Below are 25,367 nucleotides of genomic sequence, written 5' to 3' on the forward strand. Positions count from 1 at the left end.
ATACTGCATCATTCAGAGTTTTGGTGACCTTTGCAATCATCTGTTGATGGCTTTTTGCAGAAGTTAAGCTTGTAGTACTTGAATTACCTTACACAGATTACTAGGTGACTTATATGTGTACATGATTCTGGTTAAATACATGTGAAGACATCTTTAACTGCTCCTATATGAGTGCCTGAATTTAATATCCAAAATGAAATGACATCTTATTTTGAAAATCTAAGGGAAAAGGGTTTTTTTGAGAATCAGGTCTAAAAGACTCCATTTCTAGGTGCTGTAACTTTGTTAGCAGAAAGTGACTGAGTATGACTAAATCTAATCCTGCATTACCCCTCAAGGAAGGATAGATAGAGTAGGTCCCCCAGTTAAATCCTATCAGAGCAAGCTAAGTGGTTTGATAGCGATGTTGGGAGACAGTAGCTGTAGGTTTGAACCTTCTCAAGCTGATGAGATCCCAGAACCTAAATAATGACTTTGGACACATCTTCTAGTGCAGGAAAGTGGCTTGTTGTGTGGCTGTTATCAGATCCACAAAATCACAGAATGGTTGAGGTTGGAAGGGACCTCTGGAACTCATCTGGTCTAACCATCCTGCTCAAGCAGGGCAACCTAGAACTGGTTGCCCAGGATCGTGTCCAGACGGATTTTGAATGTCTCCAAAGATGGAGACTCCACAACCTCTCAGGGCAACCTGTTCCAGTGTTTAGTTACCCTCACAGTAAAAAAAGTGTTTCCTGACATTCAGAGGGACCCTCCTGTGTTTCAGTTTGTGCCCATTGCCCCTTGTCCTGTCACTGGGCACCGCTGGAAAGAGCCTGGCTCCATCCTTTTGGCACCCTCCCTCCTATTATTTATACACCTTGGTAAGGTCCCCACGGAGCCTCCTCTTCTCCAGGCTGAACAGTCCCAGCTCCCTCAGCCTTTCCTCATAGCAGAGATGCTTCAGTCCCTTCATCATCTTCGTGGCCCTTTGCTGGGCTCTCTCCAGTATGTCCATGTCTCTCCTGTACTGGGGAGCCCAGCGCTGGACACAGCGCTCCAGGCATGGCCTCACCGGTGCCGAGTGGAGGGGAAGGATCACCTCCCTCGACCTGCTGGCAGTACTGCAAAGGCGGCCAATGGTATCCCGGGCTGCATTAGCGAAAAGAAAAGAATTCTGAAAGAAATAAAAACCTTAAACCCTCATGCAATATGGATCTAAGCACATGAAATGTTGTCCAGCTGTGAGTCCTAATTTCACACAAGCAGCAGTTCTACCAATAATCATTAGAATTCAGGAATTAAGCTGAATTTCAGTGTTGAGGGTTTTTTTTGGGGGGGGCGGGGAGGGGTTTGGTTATTTTCTGTTTTGTTTGGGTTTTTTGTTCCCTTTCCCTTCCCTTTCCTTTCATTTCCTTTCCTTCCCGTTTTATGATGAGCATTTCTTAATGTGGCTAATAGGGACTTTCTCCACTGAACGTTCTAGGTTATTTAAATCACTTTCTAACCCAACTAAGACTCTTCATTTACAAAATGTAAATTAAATGCATACTTTTTTCTCAAAGCAAGGTGCCAAAGAATTTAGTATGTGGGTCTTAGCGAGAAAATGGCTGACACTGTGTGTCTAAGAAAAAAAGGTATGTGAATCCTGCAAGGTATCAGGTGAAGTATTTCTCGTAGCTGCAAATGATATCTCCTAGAAAACTGCAGTTCTTATCACATGTATTCCAGGAACATAATTGTTTCACAGGGCTGCTGAAAAGATTATAGGAATGGATATTCTATGCGATAAGAGGAGACTGAAATACTGCCTTTAATCTGTCATGGCTCATCACAAAAATGCATGAAGTGAAAAAGGGACAATAGGAAACACAGTGGAATAAGAATGCTTCCTTGAAGGACAAATGGGGCATGAGAAGAAATGGATAAAAATTACCTACAAGTAGAGTCAGTAAGGAACTAAAGTGTCTTTAATGAAAAAAACTTGTCAGATTCTGGAGTTCATTTTGGAATGAGTTTCCTACTTCCAGTAGGATTAATTGGGGTTAAATGTCTGAGCTGTTTCTAAGATGAAAGCTTGATAAGTTTGTGAGTGTAGTTATTATCATATTAAGATTATTATTAATTATATTATGACATGACTGTCTGCAGTGGCAAGGAAGCAGACCTGATGACTCAAGATGTCTGTGATTCTTGCGTTGACCTAATTTTCACTGAAAGTAATTTAATATAAATTACAGAATAGCTTGAAATGAATTTGGAAAGGAATGGATAGCTGCAAGTAGGGTTGGCTTTTTACAGATAAAAAGGTTTCTCTGAAAAATAATTTGACTAGCTGTAGCTCCAACATTACCTTTGGCCTAAGACCGGTTTGGTACTGTTGCTGTACAAGGATAAAAATATGTTAACTGGCACTAAGATAGACAATCCTTCCTCCCCAATAACGGTTGGCTTTCTAGGTTATTATATTTTAAATTATGAACTACTGGTTCTTTATAAGACTTAAACAACCTGCTATGAACTTTTATATTAATACTTTTTTGATTTGCTTATTTGTTTATGTCTATTTGATACTTTCTGCTTAATTATTTTGGAGAAGATTTATTTCACCTAACTTTAACTTTCTAAGGTTAAATAACTAATCCAAACTTTTTAAACTGTTTTTTTGACCCTCCATGCATTTTCCCTCTGTCCACCAGTGCTAATTTTCAAATAAATTTTCTGGTTGCATCTCCTTGGATAGTCAAGCCTAAGAAGATAATTTTCCTGCTTGCTTTCCTAGTGCCACTGGCTAATTACCAAATACTATTTCCTTCTTTCATAGCTCAATATTTATCTGAAGCTACAGACAGGCAATTTGGCAGAAAACTGTAAAATCTCTTCAGTACCAAAATGGAAGTTAAGCAATTTGTAGGCATCTGATTCCAAAATCCAGTGCTTGCTTTGGCTGCCATTTCATCTCATCTTGGCTATACCTAAAGTTCACGTACTTTCACATACAAAAGTTTCTTTGCTGGATGCTCAGAATCACTTCCATCTTATTTGAATCCAACTTAGAGCTTAAATAAGGGAAAGCCTTGCTGGGGTTTTCATACCATTGCATGTATCCCTGTGGGTTCCATCAGCTAGATGTGCTCTGAGAGTGCATATTGGATCAAGCTTTCTACATAAAGCTGTGATAGTTGGTTTCCTTTAATAAATAACCAAAGGGAAGATGATGCCTTCCCAACTGTTACAGTGATTAGATGAATCCAGTTGTCCACATTTTGAATCAAATTCCCAGGTTAGGAATCAAATCCAACCCTTGCCCAGATGCTAGACTCTAAGCTATTCTGTCATGGCTCTCAGCCTCTCCTCTCAGCCTCTCCTTTTAGATGGAATATTTTGAGTCACTGACTCAAAAATAATAAAAAGATTTGTGGAAATTTCATTCCCAATTTTTAGCACACTCACAGCCAAGAGTTGTTGATAAATTTTTGCAATAACTGTTTGATTTAAAGTATGTGTCAGAAAAATCTTTGTGGCCTCAGAGTTCCTTGCTCCTAGTTTCAGTGATCTTTGGCACGCGGGTAAAATGCATGGAAACGTAGGTACAGCAAACTGTGGTCCTCCTCCACAGAAACCTTGTTGTTTCTCTGCGGAGACCAGGTACCTAGAACTTTGACTCTGCGATGCTGAGCAATATAACATTTAAGCATGTTGAGAAATTTGTTTTGTTGTCTCTTTATCTGACAATGATTGTTTGTTCTTTGTCTCTTAAGAAATCTTTTGAGAGTTTTGGCAACCTTATGGAAATCTAAGAAAAGTATGCAGCTTTAGAAATGAGCCATTTGAATTTTTCTACTGAAATTTTATATTATCAGCTTATCATCCAAGATACACTGCACATAAATTATAATAGCACACAGTCCTAATGGTAATATAATAAGGAAAAGAGTTCTGATGGGAATTATTCACTGTGGCTGTCTTAAGTTTCTCCTCCACTATTTGCATTGTCTTATGGGAAGTTACGCCATCTGGGATTTTTTTTTTATTTTATTTTGTTATAATGGTCTTAAAAGCAATGTAAATGTGCTTTGATTTCACATTAGAATTACTTTCTTTCTGAGTTTCTACACTGGAGACAAACAGGATTATTATTATTTTTTTAATAATAGCAAAGTTTGGGTGAATATAAAATCTCATTCAAAATGGTGTTTGTTCCTCTTTCAGCCTAATTTCATAGGGAAATGAGGCTTGCATAATTATTGATCTGTTGGTAACTCCTAATCTATTTAAATTGTTGTCCAGTTTCAAACTATGCAAAAAAATGTAAACATAATTTAAAAAGTTAAAAAAATCAGCAGCTGGAGAGAGGAGAAAACAAACTAAAACCTCAGACCTGTGTTCACACCAAGAGCAAGGCAGGTGCAATTCAGCCTTGTCTTTGCCACGAGCTGGCTGGTCGGGCAATGCGTACGTAGTCCTGACAAGGCAGAGTACATGCTGTTTCTCTGATTGAAAATGTCGTGGAGAAGATACAGTAGAATGGGTTTTCAGGCAGTATAGTAGCAAGACAGGTGAAAATGAATTTAAACCTGTTAATTCAGCTGCACTGGCATAAACTTTTATTATATGAATTAATAAAATTGTGGTTTGAAAAGGTCATAACAAACAAACTCAAATATAGAAACTGCTGGAAGTTTATGATGCATTTAGAGAATGCTGAATTTTTGAAAAAGCAACTTGCATACCGAGCTTTCTTTCAGCAAAGGATAACAGCATAAAGAAAGCTAAGTCAGTAGATCATCTTAAAAATCAGTTTTTGCTTGGCACAGCCACAACATAATTCCAGGTAATATATCGATGGGATTGTATTCCATAGCTAGGCTGGCTTATTTGAAATACTTTTAACAAGTCTACACGGCAGAACACAATGCATTTTGGAGATACCCAAGCTGGTCTGAAGTTAGGGCAGCCCTGCGCAGCTACGCTAGCTTGGATCTTGAGTCATCAGTGCGGCACAGTCTAACCTAATTAGAACTGGCTCTGAGCAAGACTCATCAGCTGGTACATGAGAGTGTGCAGATACAGCTAAGTTGCTTCTGACCGTGGAGACAGCGAGCACCTAGGATTTGGGTTTAGGGGTTTCTGTACTGGGTTGTTTTCCATAGCCTTTTGAAGTCCTTTAAAATACACAAGCGTTTTTCTCATAGATTGGACTAATACATCTAGAACCACATTATTTTGCAAGTAACTTTTGAAATACAAATGCGTCATTTTGTTTTCCCAATGATTAATGAAAAAACTATTTTTTTAAGTGTCTGGAATTGTTTTGGAGAATTATGGATTGATATATGTTCTACATCTCTGTATGGTCAATGTGCTATATTATTGCTTTTCTGTTGGTTACAAAAAAAGAAAGATCCTATGGCACAAGTCCCTCCACAGTCTGCTGTGAGTCATGTGTGAAAGGAAAAGATATGTGCCATTCTTTTTCAATTACCACTGCATTAAACTACTAGTTTATTTGACTTCCAGTGGTGTGCTGTTTATTTTTCGTTCACTAAGTCTTCCTTGCATATCAGAATTTACCTGATCTCCTTGTGATGTTAACCACATTTCTGTGTAATTTAATGCAACATTTGCCTTTTTGGTTGAGTTTCATGTTCTGTGTTGGCTTAAATAAGATTATCAAATCTTTGAAAGATGGTTATGATTTAAAAAAATGTTTTATGCAACTCATTCCTTGCTGTAAATAAGGGGGGGGAAAGTTCCCACTTTCTGATTTCAAGGTCTTTCTTTGCCACTGGTATCTTGCCTACTTCTCTGAATGCATTGCACTGTCCCTGGCTCACCCTTCTTTCCAATCAGATATTTCCTTCAGCTTCTTCCTGTCCTCCTTTCGTTACCGTATTCCAACGGAGTCCTCGTCTTACTCCTTTAAAAGCACTATTCCCTTTAGTAGCTGAAAGCGATTAGATCTCAGCTTTACAGAAAGAACTCAAACCCTTTCAGTGCTGGGAGCATTAAGTACTCCTTCTTCTTTCTTAATACTTCCATCTGCTAAAAAGAAGTAAAGTTCATCCTTACAAATCTTGATTTACATACCAAGTACCATGTTGAATAAGATGCTTGTTGCTGGAATTAAACAGGAATAATGTGTCCAGGCACCAGCATGTTTCATGTGTTATACAAGAGTGTTTTGCTTTGTCCACAGAGAGGCAGCAATAGGGATATTCGGGCAGTTTGGGATGGCGAATAGGTAGAGTGAGTAGAGGAGACTGGGCAGTAAAATCATAGCAGCGATGGTCACAAAGGGAATCATGAGGTTCAACAAGGCCAAGTGCCGGGTCTGCACTTGGGTCACAACAACCCCATGCAGCGCTGCAGGCTTGGGGAAGAGTGGCTGGAAAGCTGCCTGGCGGAAAAGGACCTGGGGGTGCTGGTTGACAGCCGGCTGGCCATGAGCCGGCAGTGTGCCCAGGCGGCCAAGAAGGCCAAGGGCATCCTGGCCTGTATGAGAAATAGTGTGGCCAGCAGGAGTAGGGAAGTGATCGTGCCCCTGTACTTGGCACTGGTGAGGCCGCACCTCGAATCCTGTGTTCAGTTTTGGGCCCCTCACTCCAAGAAGGACGTTGAGGTGCTGGAGCGTGTCCAGAGAAGGGCAACGAGGCTGGTGAAGGGTCTGGAGAACAAGTCTGATGAGGAGCGGCTGAGGGAACGGGGGTTGTTTAGCCTGGAGAAAAGGAGGCTGAGGGGAGACCTCATCGCTCTCTACAACTCCCTGAAAGGAGGTTGTAGCGAGGTGGGGGTCGGTCTCTTCTCCCAAGTAACAAGCGATAGGACGAGAGGAAACGGCCTCAAGTTGCGCCAGGGGAGGTTTAGATTGGACATGAGGAAAAACTTCTTTACTGCAAGAGTGGTTAAACATTGGAAGAGGCTGCCCAGGGAAGTGGTGGAGTCCCCATCCCTGGAGGTATTTAAAAGACGTGTAGATGTGGTGCTTAGGGACACGGTTTAGTGGTGGACGTGGCAGTGCTAGGTTAACGGTTGGACTCAATGATCCTAAAGGTCTTTTCCAACCTAAATAATTCTCTGATTCTATGATTGGGGGAAAAAAGAATAAGTCTTTAATAGGAGTGATAGCTCTTCTAGGTGGAGGAGAGCAGAGTAAGTATCTGAGCAGGAAAGCAAGGACTGGGGAGCAGGAGTGAAGGAGAAGGATGTAGTTTGAAGGCAGAATTATAGGGAGATGCAATTGGGATGATGCTGTTGGGGTGCTCTGTCCTGTTCTCCCTACCAGCGCAGGTGAGTTCTGTGTATCTATAACACACACTGCTGTTTTTCTTATGTTGTGCTGGTTGCTCTCAGCTGTCTGTCTTGGTGTTTTGGTTTCCTTTTCAGTTGTTACAGGTGACTGCTCTAGAAGAAAAACAGTTTGGGAATAAAGAAAAAAAGGCAGAGAGTATCGAGGCAGTTGCTGCACGTGTTTTAAAAAAAAATATTTCTCCTGAGCAATTCAGTAACTAAGCCATTAATTTTTTCCTAACAGCAGTTAGTTTATTTAGTAAGTTGTTTATATTTTCTGGAAAAAAGTACAAGTGTAAAACTTATCTTTAATTTCCATTTTTTTTTTTTTCAATTCTAGGAGAAACAATGAGAATCGCCTCTTCGGAGTTTGCTGACGACCCATGCTCCTCAGTGAAACGGGGCACCATGGTGCGAGCTGCTCGTGCCTTGCTTTCTGCTGTCACTCGCTTGCTCATCCTGGCTGATATGGCTGATGTCATGAGGCTTCTATCACATCTGAAAATTGTATGCATTTTTAATATTCGGTATTCTTTTTGCATGTTTTGTGTGTAGAAAAATAGGGAACAAATCAGTAATAGATGTCACTGTTCACATTCCTTACTCTATTTCACTGTTTTTTCTTAAAGTGCTGAACGAGAAGTAGGAGATAACGCATTTCTACATTAGTCTTATTCATTTTCTAATTTTCTAATTTTCTAGTTTTCTTTCTAATTTTGCAGAAATTAATTTTCGGAGACTTAAAGTAAAAATTATCAGATATCTTCAATGCCTGGACTAGTACTGCTGTTAAGCAGCTCTCTGAACTGAACATTCTCTGAACATTCATTCTCTGAACAGCATTTACTTATCTCACCTTGCCTGTTATCCGGATGGTTTACTAGCTCAGTACTTGTAAAGTATTGCTATCTTGTGGCAGAGTTTAGGTACTACAGTTGTTCTGCTTTTTTTTTCTCTGCACGACTTCTGGATGTATCAAAAGATTAAATCTTTAATTTGGAGTGAGACAATAGTGCAAGTGTCTAATCAGTCATCAAAGAGGAAAAATAGAATAAAGAGGAATTAAAGATTGCCAGATAGTTTGGTATGGATTTGTATTCACTTTGGCTGCCACCATTCACGTTTTTATACAGGAGTATTAAAAGACTGCAGTTGAAACTGGGAAATGTATTTTTTTTTCTTTTGCTAGTTATTGGACTATTTCACTTTTATTGCATAAAAAAATAAACAAAAACCTCTGAAACAAAACCAAATTTTGCAGAAACTCATATACAGAATATTCAAAGCCTGCAGCGTGCATGTGTGAGTTTAGCAGAGGAGTTGGAGAGTTACTTTTTTTTAATAACTGTCTAAAAACTATTTTCTTTTTTTTTTTAAATTTGTGTTTTTAACAGTGTAACAACTGTACTGTGCTGTACAATGGTATTATGTTCTGGAAAAACAATGAGAACCCTTCAACTTGCAAACTGTGCAGTTAAGCTAAATAGTTTGAAAACAGTTTTCATAATGAAAAAGGCAGATTTTTCTGCACAGATTCTAGTGAGCTCTGCTCTGATAAACAGAATGCTGCTCTCGTAATTGTCAGCATGTGGCTCTCATTATGTGCAGTGTAAGCATTGTCTCTCTCAAATATGCTTTTAATTTTTCCCCACTACAATACTCCATGCAACTGTAATTCAAATAGTCCTTTGCTAGCGAGACTAACACTTTAGTATTATAAACAACAGATTTTTCTAAACATTGTGATTAAAATTCAGATTCAAGGTCTTTCATAGGTGATGAGAAATTTTGTTCTCACATCTGAGATTTCTTCCCTCTGTTACAGCAGTGTACTCTGTTATTTAAAACACAAATGTCCAATACTGTTTTCTAAGTGGGTATATTTACTTACACAGTTTGCAGCCCCGATTTGCAAGGGCAGTGTATGGCAATGTGGTTTGTAATCTCTGCATTTATCAGATGTTATTATGAATCCTGTTTCCAAGAAGCCAGACATCTCTGGTTGTTTTTAGAAAAATTCAAGTTATGAACCTTAAATTTGATTTTTTTTTTTTCAGGTTAAAAAGGGTAATTTATTTCTGAGGATTGGCAGTGTACATATTTTTATCTTACCATTTTATAAGGCAAACTAATTTTAGATGAATAAAAATTAAATTACTGGGAAAAAAAAGTGTTTATATTTTACAAAATTGATGAAGGGACAGCTCTTGTATTGACTCAAAGGTAACAAAGACTGGTGTAAGTTAACCATAAAATTAATAAACTAAAATCATTCTGCACGTCAAAGTTACGAAGCCTGATTTATACTGAAATGTACTGTAATCAGTTTTCACTGAAAGCATGTCAAAAGAGTGAGTTAGGCTTCAGACTTCATGGGAAATAGTGCATTTTAATTAAAGTTTTAGAGCAAATATATGCAGATGCTTTCTGGAAGGATACTCGGTCATTTTTTTCAAATTCTCTGTTGCATTACTAAAATTAGTAATAGTGCCTATTGCAGTGAAGCTTGTGTAACACTCACAGCATATACTAATATAGTATGTGGTCATGTACATACAGAATTATGAGTCTATTGTAATTAGTTACATGCTAGTTAATCAGAGGAACGCATCTGTACAGTTGTGTGAAGCTGTGGTTTTTTGAGGATAGAGAACTTGCTCCAACCTAAATTTGTAAAAGAAACTGTAATAAAAAAGGGGGTTGTGCTCATGTCCATTCTAATACTTCTCATAGCCGATTTCTTAATTTTGAAATTTCATGGGCTTGAGCCCATGATAGAGTATGATCAACATCTTGCGAAATCTGATTATCAGAGTGGAATCTGTAACAAATTCTCTAGCAATTTTATTTAATAGAGAGCTGGCAGGACTTACAAAAATGCGTATCAATTTGTCATGCCTGTGCTCCTCAATACAAACATGTTAAAGATGAAAGTTTCAGGTAGTTTAATATACATGCTTCTTGATCTGAAAAAAAGATGTTCATATTTTGCTGGGAATCTTGCAAGAACAAAGTAGTTAATACAATGATGCTTTTGTAATTTTTGTTAATGGTTAAGGCAGGCAGCTCAGCTTTAAAAACTGCTGTTCTTTTTAAGAGTAAAAGAAGGGGTAATCGGATTCTGAATAAGGTGTAGCTTGCAACTCTCAGACAGTACAAAATTCCCAACGTAGCAGCTATGGATTTATGTGCTTGAATTATACATTTTCCTATAGAAATGTATGGGTTTGCTACTCTACTGCCCTGTAATTTGTAAATCAAAATAAAAAAATCCTCTCTCGCTGGTACGAAAACACAGTTAGAGCAACGCAAATGGAAAAAAGGCAGGTTCTGCACATAATCATGCCTTTCTAAATTCATTAGATGCCAGCTACTGCTGAATTTATGGATTCCCAGCGGCGTTTGGAGAGTGAGCTGCAAACCTCTGTTCTTGCATGGGAGCATGTCCCTCTCCGAATTAGCTGTTTCTCTTTGAGGAGAAAATTTGTCTGTTGTTGAAAGCTTATGCACATTGTCATGAATTGAAGCAATAGATTTTAGAAAGAAGGATGAATAGAAGCTTTTCAGTTCTCAATCTTTTTGCTTGGAATTGCATTTTTATCTTGTGAGGGAGGGAAATACAACTTTGAATTTTCATCTAGTCACAGGAAAATTTCCTTTACTTATTGTATGAAAAGAGCATTTTGTCCCTTCAGATATTTTTTCTTGCTGTACATAAGGTAAAGTTTCACAATAGATTTGGTAGATTAACTTGTTGGTATAACTGGGGGTTTATATCTTTGCCTGTTAGCTACAGGATGACTGAGTAACTTGCAGGTATGTTTTCTTTGGTAGATTCTTTTCTCAATTTTAAAGTAACTGAAAAAGGAAAGCTGAGAGCTGAGAAAAAACAAATAATAAATATATCCTGGGTTGAATCTATTGTTTCATTTGTTTCACAAAGACACAGTGTTTTGGATATATCAGGGTAAATTTAAATCTTAATGGTAAGTTTGAGTTTCCTTTTTAAACGTCATTTCTTGTCCAGAATTAATAACTTCCCTTTGTTTTCCCATAAAGCCTGTACCACACGTTAAGAACATACTCATCTACTTCGTTTTAAAACCTGCAGATATTAAACATTTCATCTGATAAGTGTGAGTGGGGAAATTAAGATAGTTATGCCCCTTACATTATTTTTACATGATACCAAAGTACAGTAAATGGAAAGTAATGCAGAATGACAATCAGACAGCTTCTCTATTAAGAAACCTAATTAAAGTTAGTGGGACTATCATAAAGCCTCTGTACAGTGATGGACGTAAATGCTAAATTGGGTCCATATAATAGAGATTATTGGGTAGAATAGTTACAGACTTTGTCAAAGAGTGCACCCGGATTAAAATGCTAACACAGTTGATATATTATGTTCTAGGTAGAGGAAGCACTAGAAGCAGTGAAAAATGCAACAAATGAGCAAGATTTAGCGAATCGCTTTAAAGAATTTGGAAAAGAGATGGTAAAACTGAACTATGTAGCTGCTAGACGACAACAGGTGAGTACATTTTAAAGCAGTGGTTGAGAAAGTTAGTCTTGGTTCTAAAGATCTTGTACTTTATGTCCAAGTCTGGTTTAAAATGTACAATAAGTAATTGCTGTGTCATGGCCTATAATTTAATCACATTGTTTTCTTTGAATGTGATGAAGGTTTTCAAAAATGCAGTTTCTTTAAGAATATTTTCCAAGTGGCTTCAATTAATAACAGAATGAAGGGTGAAAAGGCAAGTGATTCAGGAGGTTAAGGACAGTTTTAATTTGATGATTATTCCCATTTAATTCTAACCTATGCTGATTTGAGGTCACTCTGACAGCTGGTAAAGCACGAGCTCTTTGGTAGTCTAGTATAATTCAAATTCAGGAAGAACAGAAATCTACTTTGTGTTTAAAACCATCATTATTAATTTTCAGATGCGTAAAAAAAGCAATTCGTTCATTACTAAGGCGGATGGAAAAGAGACCAGAAAGTCACGATAACATTTATTCAATGCCTGCAATTATACAACTTGGCAATAAAGATTACTTTCTCCTGAACACTGTTCTTTTTAAGAGTCCAGACAGTGCTGTCACTGTGGAGTTGTATAGCGTCTCTCCAACTTCGATTGTATTTGAATACCACCAATCATTCAGGGGTGTGTCGTCTTTCTATTGCATAGCACACTGGATGGGAAAAAGATAGAAATGTGAAAGCTAATGAAGGTATATGTCTCTTAAGTTCTTACTGGAGGTATGAAAAGATAACAGAAAATCTTAGTTATAAACCTTTTAAAATTTTCTTCTTGAGGTGCATTTTTATAATGTCAGTAAGGTTTCCCATATAACTGTGGAAAACCTTGACAGCATTAGAACTTACTACTTAGATGTTCTTATATTTTCCTTTCATCTGTTCTGTTTTGTAGCCTGATAGTTTTTAGGAACTTAATTGTCTCTGAAAACTGTTGCCTGTCAGTCATGTGTGGTTGAAATTAGTCAATGGGTAGAACCTTTAAATCCAGAATATCTGTGTTCTTCTTTAATTTTTGCCATAGATTCTATGTGTGAACATAAGTAAACTATTCAGCTCTCCAGACTTCTTTGTTCCTACTTTTAAAATAGAAGTAACAATGTTTTGTTACTCCTTATGAATATTGTTAGGACTACCTTATGTAATGTTTGAAAGGCTTTCATGGACAGTGTGATATATCCTATAAATAAATAAATTCATGGATTAAGTAACAATAATACAATGTCATCTTATTCTGGTAACATATTGTACAGTATCTGATGCTTGTTGTCAGGGGAAACAAAAGAAAGTATATGTCATTAAACCAAACACTAAATGATATGAGGAATAGAACAAAATATGAAGGCAAGGCTAAAAACAATGAGGGGCATATTTATTAGGTCTTTAAGAACTAAATACATATTCAACAGTGTAATATTTTTAGGTTTGGATTTTTGTAAAGGTCTACCTTATGATGATTTTATAAAGGACATAGGTATAGTACTTATAAAATTATGGCACTTGCTGCAACAGGATTGCTACTCGCATTGCCTTTATGGAATCAGCAGCCTGAATCCAGTCAATCAGGAAGAGTAATTCTGAATGTTTTATATAAATTTTCTGCGGGTCTTTGAATAAGGGAAGCATGTAGACTCTTTGATGAGAAGATATTAGGAGCAGAATGTAACAGCTGTAGCTACACAGGAGGAGTGGACTTTCTTGGGCAGGAGGGAGATTTCTTTCTGTGATTTATGGCAGAATCTGTCGTTGATTCCATCTCTGGAAAATCACTGGACGGGATATATGCAGAGACACTTAAGCTGTATAGACAATACATTCCAACACGAGAACTTTTCATTGACAACTATAAAAATAGTGTGTTTTTCTATAGGAACTGAAAGATCCTCACTGCAGGGATGAAATGGCTGCAGCTCGAGGTGCTCTGAAGAAGAATGCCACTATGTTGTATACTGCATCCCAAGCATTTCTCCGTCACCCTGACGTTGCAGCCACTAGGGCCAACAGAGACTATGTCTTCAAGCAAGTACAAGAAGCAATTGCTGGTATCTCCAATGCTGCCCAAGCCACCTCACCCACTGATGAGAACAAGGGGCACACTGGCATAGGAGAGCTTGCTGCTGCACTAAATGAATTTGATGTAAGTATCAGAACTGTATGGAAAATGAAGTGTTTCTCCATGAAATCTACAGTGCTTTTAACTAAGCGGGTCTTGAACAGGACTCAAATTTCCCTTTTCATTCAGGTCTATTTCCTCATACTGCAGAGGCAAAGTGCAGACATTGATTTGTGTTATTTTTAATGAGGAATAGTTCTTTGCTGTGAATGGACTTGAATTATAAAGAGTTATTTATGCTCATATGCAGTGGCTGTGATAGAGAGAAAGAAGTCCTCTTTTGCCCTAGTGTCCTTGAAAAATCTAGCTACATAGTTCTAAATAATGCAAAGTCTGATTAATCTGGCATTTTAATTCTGTGACCAAGATCTGTGATTTGTTGAATGGTAAAATCATATTTGTCTGGCAAGTCAGGAAGTCAAGACAATAAAATAAAGACAGTGATGGAGCTGAGCATCCAGGAAACGTTAACATTCAACTTCAGTCAGGAGTTATGTTAGTCAAAGATATGGAAAAAGCATCTTTCAAACACAGTTGATACCAGTCACTTCAGCTGCAGGCAAAGTGCTGCAGCCTCTAATCCAGAAATAGCTACAGTTTTGCTTAAGCAACAGTTGCAGACAATATCTGAAAAGATGTTTTTTCTCTTTCATTCTGACTTTAAGTAAGGGCCTTTTAAAATTATAATTAGGGAACGGTGTCCTTTTCACTTTGATTAATACATGACATTGCAATACAAGCATCTGTCATACACCTGCAGGAGCTACTCAATCCTGCTGTACTTAGGGCTGAAAGCGGAGGTGTAGTGCAGGTGGTTCATCTCATGTCATGTTAGACAGGGCTTGTCTTCTGCATCTGTGGCTTACTGTCACCGGGTCTATTTTGGAGACAGTAGTAGAAAGGGTAAATATTAGAGGATCAAGGGAAGCTCCAGGATTGAGTAAGATAGTGAAAAAAGGCAGAGAATGAGTTTACAAATAGTAGCAAAAGGGAAATGGGGTTAGAGGTGGAAACATGACAGCAGAAAATGTGTGGATAGGTGTAGGACGAGACAAGCAAAGAGGGTAAAACCATTCAGAACTACTGCAGGACCCAGAGACTGACTCCAGTTCCATCATGCTTTTCAAGTAAATGAAACAGTAGTGCCTGCATCGACTATACTGATCTTTTTTTTTTTTTTAATATCTGTATTTCTAGATCTATAGTTTTTCCTGTAAAATTATTGTGGGTCAAGATTTAAGGTCTTCTGCATGGTTTTCAGGGCCTTCTCAGCTCACAGGTCCCCTATTGGTAAGTTCCTGAGAATGATATCCCTGTTTGGTCTGATTGTACCCTGGCTTTTGTGTGGGACTTGGCATGTTATGGACAGCAGAGGTTTGACAAACAGTAACAGAAAACATGTGACAAACTGATGATGCTGCTGCTCTCTGGAAAAGGCTGCTGTTCAATGCAAAGAGAGTCGTCGTGCTTAGTGAAAGTAAATTTAGTGAAGACTACGCGAGACATCTGATGTTGTCCCCTGCCTCTTTGTGAGAATATTTGTTCATCATTTTTCTCCTCAGGTAAAGTCTTTTCCACTTTACGTGATGTTGCAGGCATCGTGAATGCGTATGTGAGACGTATAGCCATAGTACCGTGTTCTGTTCACAATTACGTGTGGAAAACCAGCCTGTCTTTTTTGAGAAATTTCTGTACTTTTAAGAAATGAAATGAAAATTTTCTTCTCTGGCTTACTGAGGATAGAAAGATTGAAACTATTGATTTATCTGCTTTCTAACTATATTTCCTGTTTTGCCTCACTGCTTAGCTGTTAAATGAGATTTATTCACACCTAATTTTGCAACAGAGACAATATTCCCTAAACTCCAGGGAAAGTGGAAATTTATGGCTGCGATGGTGGGATGTTTGTGAATTTTTTTAAAAAATTACATTTGTGAATATGTTTTACAAGCAAGAAAGCAAGAAAAATTACCAGACTAGTGAAACTATGTCATGGGTAAAAAGATGGTGGAGAAAAATGTTTGATTTTTATGCTGGCAATGTATTCCTCCAAAAAGGGAGAGGAAGTTTATATTTTCTAGTGAAAATAATTTTACAGTATGTTTTTTTTACAGTATCAGTCATATTGATTGAGATCAATTTGTATTTGGTATGAAGTGCACGATAAACCTTGTATTATATGGCGAGATAATTCTTCTATATTAAAAATAAGTTTGCAGGTTTTTCCATAATATTTAACACTTCTCAGGCTTCATTATTTCAAATTTCAGAATCAGCGTTCTGTGCCTTAATGCTTCAAATAACTGCGGTGTAAATTGTCTGAATACTTTATCAATCAAAATTTCATCACTTGTAATATAAATAATTATTCCACCTATTTTAAGCACTTCACCTATTGTGTTTAAATAGGCGTCATGTTAGTTGTCATACTCTACACAATGGTGACTTGTGATATAAAGTCACCTGTGAGTTATTAGCAGCAAAGTTTGGAAAAAGTTGTCATTTATTGCTTCTCGGAGATAATTTATGTAGAAATGAAGAGAGTTCATGAATCTGTCTCTTACCAGGTTTTCTACTTTAAAGTACTGTTTGAAGTTGATTGATTGCAGAAGTACATGTTTAATGCCTCATTTTTTGTCCTTTAACTTAAATGTTCCTGCTTTAATTTTGGATCATTTAAATCCAAATATTCCTGGATTTATTAATAAAGTAATTTATTAGTAAAATTTGGTATATTTCTGGGTTCTTGGGGCGCACTGAGGACGCACCTTTTATTCCTCTCATGAAACTCGCCCAAATTTATGCAAGTTCTGTAGAGAGGTTTGTTAAGAACGTATTGTGAGTTCTGAAAAGACTCTGTTTGCGCTGAGGAAATGGTAGTTTGGTCTTGTCAGTCTGCATAGGTCTCAGCCTTTCTGATTATCAAGAGCCTGCTGTGTTGTCCCATGTTGAGTGTTGTGGGATTGATTCATCTGGTACCCTCCGTGCTCTCCCCATAGCCGTCATGATCTGTACCAGGGACAGGACCCACCCATCAAACTGGAGTGCAGTGGGGAGGTGGATAAAAAGATAGTAAAATTACTAAGTGTGAAGAAATGAAGTGAGAAAGACCAGGAAATCTGTGCTAGATGAAAACTGTGGTGAAGATAGATGGCATCTACACTCCGATGTGGGGTTGGCGACTAGATAAATAGATGCAGAGTGATGGGTGTCAACCACTGCAAGGGCTGGAGGCAGGCAGGCGGGGGGACTCGTTCTGCATGACGGAACGGAGAGCGATCTCCAATTAGCAGGAGAGTGCCTCCGTTCAGAATATGGATTGAGACTGTGATTTCTTCGTTTCTAGAAATGTAGCTGTGTCAGTGGTATGTGCTGACAAAACTTTAGAAGTGCTAACCCCTGCGGAAATTCAAATTCCAGGGGTTTCAAACAGGGCACCCTAAAATACTTAACATTTTAAACAATTCTAAATATTTTGTTTTAGATTTTGATATGAAAAATGAGGTAATCATTCTTGTACAGTACTGCGAGGGTAGGTGTAACAGTTTTGTGAATATAAAAATGTTTACTATGCATGCAGCCATAGACCCATAAAAAGGAGTATTTCTGTGTTTGGAGCAAGGCTTGGATTGTCTACAATAAATTATGAGTCAAGGATAAAATAAATGAATAAAGCCTGTGACTTAGAAAGGGGGGAGAAGAGATATCTAAAGGAAAAAAGGACCAAAAAACCTGGTGCTAAAAGCAAATATCTCTCATCTTTTGTATTGCTCCAGAAAGAAAATATCAGAACTGATGAATCTGCTTAGCTGACTTTCTCCTTGAGTTTTGTGTTTGTGTGTGTGTGTATAATAAATTAGCAAGTTCTGTATCTTTCAATGGAATAAAATGATATTGTATTTGTTAAAATGTATATATAGTCCTTGCTTTTTAATACGTGTTATTCCAAACAGACACACCCTATACTTGATGTTATTTTAATACTCCAATGATTTGTTGTTTCTGTGTGTGTGCACACATCCATTTGTCTTTAAAGTTGCTTACCAGCATCATCGATCCATGTTATATCCTGAACTCCTGTGCCTGTGTGTCTCCTCTTTACTCTTCAGTTTCAAAATCGCATTGAGTCTTGAATGAATATGAAAATAACTTGGTTTATAAAGGAGTTGATCTGGTTGAGAACTGAAAGAGATGGTTAAAATTACTTTTGGTATATGAGGTATTTCTAAATTTGGGATAGGTCCCAAGGGATGGAAAATGTACCATTTTTTGTAATGAGAAGGATTTGAACCGAAAAACTCCAGGCAGAGGATCTCAATCTTTAGTACATTTTTGAACAGTGCAAGTCTACCATTTGGGAGATGACTACGTCTGATGAGAAACAAAGTGTCTGATGACACCGGTCACTGTCCTCCAGGCTGTAAAATGAAGTTCATACTTAATAAATGGACTATCATAACATATTTCTCGAAGATATTAATAATCCCTTGGGAATATTTGCAGGGCTAGTGAATGCAGTGCTCCTTAAATGGAGTGAAAGATCTAATAAGTGTGTAATGAAAAAAAAAAAGCAAACAACATAGAAACTGAAAAGACAAAATACTTGAGTACAACAATAGCAAAGGACGCTTTTTTTTGGTAATAAAATTAACAGCAGACAAAATGTGACATAAAGGTAGCGGACAGAAGAGATGCTGTGTCATTAAGTGACTACCTTTAAAATGTTGTTGCTTTTTGGACAAATAACTGTACTAGATGTTCAGCCTGGGAATGGATTTCACAGAATAGTTACGGAATCTCAATTTACTTGTAAATATGTTCTTCAGAGAAGTGATTTGTGATGCTGGAAATAAAAAGGACTGAATGTGAGCTTCAGAATAAGGAATGAAACGTGTTTGTTTCGGTATTGAAATCATAAGAAACAATTGCAAAAAAATTAGTGCACGTCCCACACAGCAGTTTGAAACTGGACTTGTTGAGCTCTAGTGTCTAGGGAAGCACAGCCAGATGGCTGTTTCTGTATAGTAGCAGTTATATATTGAATTGAAATAGGAACACCTAATTAGTGTGCACTGAAGAAAGCGTGTTGCAAATTCAGATACCCTCATATACGACTTTGAATGAAATACAGGGTTTTTTTCCCTTGTGCAGCTGAAGTAGCTTTTAACCTGGAGTGGTGCTGAGTCCATCATTTCACCTGCGAAGGCAGTAGAGCTGCATCCTGATGCTTCAAAAGCTCCTACTCAGTAGTGAGATCCTTCGACACTTTCTGCACTCCTTGGATCTCCCCGGAGTGGGGAAAAATGGCAGACTGGTCACCCCTCGCACGTTAAGAAAGTAGTGAACAACAGTGCGACGTTGTATTTCACAGTACACCTGAAATCTTTACCTGTTTGCAAAAAATATATTCGAGGATGCTGAACTGACCTTTTAAGAGAGGAATGAGCAGAGCAGATTTTCAGGGTCCTGATGATGCTAAGGGGCTGAACAAGCTTTTTCTTCCAAGTCATTGCTGCGCTTTCCTGCCCACTACAACCTCTTCTGTGTGCTACTTTTGGGTTTCTTTCCCCCAGAATTTTCCATGCAGAATGGGAGTAGTTTAGCAGCAGGAAACTCACATTGTTGTAATCACCTGTTTCAGAAGCTCATTCTACTTTTAGTCTTAGTAGTTGGCTTTCTGACATGTTATGGTTAATGTTTTATCTGTGCTTGTGTATGTATGGGAATGTATATATATTATTGTGGAAATGTCAGCTCCGGAGGGGCAGCACTGGAAATGACAGGACTTTGATATCAAATGCAGAGCAGAAATGTGACCTCTGTAAAGGGAAGCACCCTTCCTTACCAGCAGTTAGGAGCATGTTACCTTCATTCACCTTTAGCAGTGAGAATGGTCCTGCTGATCTGTATTTTCTGTATAAGAGCACCATCTAGTGGGTTTCTTGATATTTTTATTTTATTTTTTCCTCTGAAATGCTCCTGTGTAGTAAATCCGTATTGTAAAGATTTAGCAATCAAAAATACGGTTTGTGAGTTTAATCGTACCACATTGCTACCGCTTCTTTTGATGGTAGAAAAAGTATGCCAACACGCCAGGTGCTTTGCGTGTTTTCCTGTCAAATACATTTAACCTGTTTGTAATAGGAGAGTAACCAGTTTATTTCCAAAGGAGTTTTTGTAGTGAACCCTCGTCCAAACAGATTTGTTAGAGACAGTAGAAACACACAAAGGAAACACACTTTAAAAAAAAACTAATCGACATTTCTATAGAGAAATATATTTTCTGTAGCAATACAATTATTCCATTTTAATGCAATTTATTACAGGTTGCTTATTTAATCATTAATAATAAGTATGAATATCTGAACTGTTAAATCAAAATATATTAAAATTTTGCCAGGTTACATATAATAGCTCAAAAATAACATTAAGTGAAATTTTCCAATTAGACTAGACTTGGTACTATTTTGAGTATGTTTATTTAGCACCTCTGAGATGCTTATGTAACTCAAGTATGTGACAAGTGAACACGACCAATATTTCAGGGAAACGGTATCTCCATTTACATTTAGAGAACAGGGTGAGGAAAGGACTACTGGGGGCTGTGGAGGTGGGGGCTGTTGCTACTCCGTCTGCTCTTGGATGTGCACTTCTACCTGAGCGTGATGTCCATCAAACTACGATGAATTTAGTCATCCCACTGTCCCAGAAGGAAAGTTATTCACTTATTTCTCTGAATTAGTTCTCTGTTCTTTCAACACATCACACCGGCTCATCGAAAGCTGCAGTCCTGGAGCGGTGCGAGGGGGAGTGCATTTTGGGGAGCTGGAAAAGGCAGCGGAAGGGGGACCCTCCTCCTCCCTGGGGCACGGCACTGTCACACCCTTCATATTTCTTCCTATTACACGTGTATGGCGTGTCTGTGAAACGCAGCATAGTGACAGGTAGAAACATTTGATTTATCGCTAAACAGGAACTAAAAAGCCTTGTTAGCACTTCGGGGGACGCTGACAGACGTACATAAACCAAGCCTGCGAGCTCACTACATTTGTTTTCACGGTAGTGCAGGCACTTCTGACAAAGAAATACACTGAACACTCTTATTTATACAGTCTTGTCTCCCAAGTTGTTCTGAAAAACTGGGTCCCTCAGTATATTCTGTGCTGCTTTTTACACAAAGGCAGTTTTTCATCCTGTCTTGTGGTTGTGACATTGTTTATCTAAGATATCTATCAATTTGAATTTTAATGGCATTTGTCACTGGTTTTGGTTCCTTCTTCTGACATATTGTTCACTGTGCAGTGGCATTTGCCTTAAAAATGGTATTTTCATTGTGCTAAATCACTGAGAAGCATGTTAGGAAATGGTCTCTGCCCTGAAGGTTTTACATTCTAAATAGATGAATTAAGAAAGTGTAAAAAGAGAAATAGAGGAAATAAGGTATCATTTGTCCAGAGTCACCCAACAGATTCATAGAATCATGAGTGTCATAGAATACCAGGCTGGAAGGGACCTCAAGGATCATCTGGTCCAACCTTTTAATACAAGGTTAATACAAGAGTCAATAAAGGAACCGCAAAGCCCTAAATTCCAATTAAGTGTATCTTCTACTGGAGTGTGCTGTTTGCCATGGTACACAATACATCACCTGAGTTTACTGGGCCTGTCTTAGATGTAAATTTTTGTAAAACTGCATTATACAGAAGTTTCTTACTTGAAAGCTATTTCTGTTCTATCCAGGATAATTCCTCCACCTGCAGAGCTCCAGATAGACGGTGATATGATTGCAGCTGCTGCTTTATCAGTATTATGCTACTACATTGTCTGGAACGGATACTTTCCAAACTTTACATTTGGGGTTTTTTTGCCTTATAGCATCTCATATTAGATTCACAACTGTATTATTATGCCCTCAAAGATGCCTTTCCTGTCCTTGAGAACAAAAACACTGTACCAGCTACTAGAAAAGAAATTAACTCTATCCCTGCCGAAACCAGGACAGTCTGAAAAATCCATTCAACTTTCCTTCCTTCCACAGCCTTACAGAGGAGCATGAAGTGTTCATTGTTTTTTTGGTTTGGGTTTGGGTTTTTTTTTTGTGTGTGTGTGTGTGTGTTTTTTCTAATCAGTACTTTTAAAGTGTTCCTTTTCTCAAATAAGGTTGTTTCTCATTAGAACAGAACAAGCTGATGTTGGACTTCTTTTATATGATTTTATAGTTTCTTTTAAAATTTGCTTTTACTCAATTACAAGAGGGAATAACTTTCATTTAATTGGGGGGTTTGTGTGTTTTAAAGAACAGAGCCCAGTAAATTGTTTAAAGGGCCCAAGAAAGGCCATGATTACTTTTGTCATCCTTTTACACAATAGAAATATTAAAGAAGCACAAGGAAATATTGAATTCCTTCTTGTACTCTCAGTCAGTGGTTGAATGGGAGGTAATTGAGTGGGGAATTCTAGAAAGAAGTATCTGTATGAAGGTAAGAATCTGACCTTCCCTGTTACACACATACACACAACTGTATAAACAGGAAAACTGTGTAGACATGTTTGTTGGTGTGTTTTGTTGTTTGTTTTTTTTTCCCCAAAAAAAATGTTATCTAAGCCTTTTCCACTCTGAATTTTCATTGCGAGTTACAGCTGAGCTATACTTTAGGAATCTCTCTGTTACCGGCTCTAAGGTGCTGTGATTTCATTAGTGCTATTTACAACTTTGAAACAATGATGCTTTCCATGTGCTTTTTTCCAAGCTTGCCAAAATGCTGGGTACTATCAAAGTTTATGAGTCTATCCATTGACTTAGGAATGAATTTGGATCCATTTTCTATTGGCTGATTTTCAGCTTTTTCAGAACTGGCACTTCCTCCCTCCCTCCCGCCTCCCAAATCATTAACATTCCTTATGTATTTAAAGAGTAAACAAAGCTGTGGTTCTGAAGAAGCTGCTGAAATTTCCTTAAGACTTTTTACTTACGGAAACCAGTAGATGAGCAGATTTTTCATGAGCAATAAGGCAATGCACATAATAAGTAAGTTTTTGCAAGAGCATACGCTTAATTTGGAAAATGCAGACGATACAGTAATCATAGTTCTTCTGGAGTTGTAAAATTGTTTTAAAAGATTAATTTAATGTTTTGGTTTTGTTTTACTTTATATTTTTAATCAAAACTGGGGTTTTTTGGTATTGTTGGAAAAGATATCCTAATCCAGATAAATTTCACCAAGTTTCAATGATTATGTGCTCTCTGATAATACAGTGCATTTATGTAGGGTATGTGTTTATTTTCAGTATTTTTTGTTGGAGTATGAATAATTTGTCTGATATTTTAAATTTCAGAAGTTGTGCCCTATCGTTTATTAGTGTTCGTGATAGTTTATTCCTGTTGGAGCAAGATAAAGATGGCTTATAGTACTAATTAGTATAAAGATGTCTATTTTCTGAAAGTTTTTATTCTTTATGAAAACATTGCAACCACTCTATAAACAGACCTTTATATAATTTAAATAAAATGGAGAGTACAAGAGAAAATAGTTACCTATAATATACTTAAAGAAGATATTACCACAAATTTAACAGTTTTCAAATAAGTCTCCAATTATATTTAAATTAATTTTCTTGGACTTTGTTTCAGCAACTTGAAGCCAAAAATGATATACCTTCATAGCAATAATACAGTTTAGACTAATCTGTCTACAGGTGTAAAGAGGCTTGAAACACTTCATTATAAGGCCTGAATTATGGTGTCAGTCCTTGATTTATGGCCTTAATGTTAGTTAACTAATTAGAAATGTAGAATGTTCCAATTCATTTACATTCTTCGTTCATTAACTAGCTATCAAGAAGTGATGGGAGCTTGAGACTTTTGAAGGAATTTATTTAGCCAGATTTCCTGGTAACTATTTTTTTTCTTCCTTCCAAAAAGTTAGTATTTCCTTTTTAACATAGTGTTAATATATGTGTAAGAACTTTGTACGTGTCAATAACATAGTCTGAAGTTGCATTTAGATACCAAGCTTTCTTTGAAAAGGAGTAAAACCTTTCATAAGCAAAAAATAGTGTCTCTTTGGGAACTGAATGTCGAGAGCTGTCATGTAGCAGGTTCTCATCCCCGTTCTCTTTTTCCCAAAGCTCAAAAACCTGTTGTCCTTGTGAGATATTTGAGAAACGTTTAGCATTTAAAATAAACATCTGAAATATCATTTATTTATAACCACTTGTGAGAAAGTAACTATGTCATTATTTATTATATTTCAAACAAAGCGTAGTTGTTCTGTTTCTTTCTGTAGAATCGCTAAGGTTTTCTTTCCCAGAAGTGTTTCTTGTTATAAAAGTGAATTAAGAGAGGCCCAAAAGTTAGTTCTGGTCATTTTGTGTGACGTTAGGGTTAAGAAAGCAGTGGGGCAAAAATGCTCCTGGTGGACAGCAAGTTCAACCCGAGTCAGCAGTGCACCCTTACAGCCATACGGATCAGCCACCTACAAGGCTGCGTTAGTAAGACTGTAGGCAACAAGGCAAAGGAGAGTGATTTTTGCCCCTATAATTGGCACATATGAAACTGCATCAGGCCTTCCAGATCCAGTCTGGGGCTTCCCAGTGCAAGGAAGACTTTAACATACTTGAGCAGATCCAGCAGAGACCACAAGATGATGAGGGGGCTGCAGGACATGACAAATCGGAAGGGGCTGGCGAAGCTGGGAATTTTTCGGACTGCAGAATTGAGGGGGGGATCTTGGTGGTGACTTCAACTGCCTAGTAAGACGGTGAAGAGAAAATGGAGCTAGAGTCTACTTTGAGGTTCATGGTATTGGGATGAGAGGCAACTGGCATAAGCTGATTGAAGGAAAATTCTGTTTGGATATTGGGGAGAAAAAAAAAAAAACCCAAACACACCGTGAAGGTGATCAAACACTGAAACAGGGGGCAGAGAGATGTGGAAAATCTCCGAGGATGGAGATCTCATCTTGACTGGATGAAGCCTTGAGCAACCTGGGCTGATGTCAAAGTTGACTCTGCTTTAAGGAGGCATTTAAAGCAGATAACCTCGAGGAGTCCATTCCAACCTAAATTATTCTGTGATTCTGAATTGTCATTAACAGAATATCCCAAACAAATATTTAACTGACTTCTTAAGCCTAGAAGTTAATTATAAACAAAAAGGTTTGTGGGATATGGATGAAAAATTACTGAGTGCAACTCAGTGGCTTTTATTCTTTATGAGCTAAGGTTTGATGGTCATAAAGATCTCTTCTTATTTAGAAAAAAACACACAAGTATATTCCTTTTCTGTGTTTTACATTGAGGAAAGCTGGCTTGGATTAATTATACACCCTCAGTGATACACACTTTATTATTTAAAATGTGAATGGTATTTGCATGTAGCCTGTACAGAATTTCCTAAATTTATTCACGAAATATGACATAACTGCTTGTGAAAACAGTGCGTTG

At 37.6% G+C, this 25,367-nt stretch overlaps 1 protein-coding gene across 2 annotated transcripts in view; it reads left to right on the top strand.

The window, feature by feature from the left end:
- The window catches only part of CTNNA2 (catenin alpha 2), a 548,499-nt gene that overhangs the window by 132,647 nt on the left and 390,485 nt on the right, over positions 1-25,367 (top strand). For both annotated transcript variants that reach the window (XM_076335695.1, XM_076335693.1), the window contains exons 4-6: positions 7,610-7,776; positions 11,684-11,803; positions 13,680-13,946. In XM_076335695.1, coding sequence (XP_076191810.1) covers positions 7,610-7,776; positions 11,684-11,803; positions 13,680-13,946 — 554 coding nt within the window. The remainder of the gene's footprint in view (positions 1-7,609; positions 7,777-11,683; positions 11,804-13,679; positions 13,947-25,367) is intronic.

Source organism: Aptenodytes patagonicus, chromosome 4 (genome assembly GCF_965638725.1).
Source record: "Aptenodytes patagonicus chromosome 4, bAptPat1.pri.cur, whole genome shotgun sequence".
Lineage (NCBI taxonomy): Eukaryota > Metazoa > Chordata > Aves > Sphenisciformes > Spheniscidae > Aptenodytes > Aptenodytes patagonicus.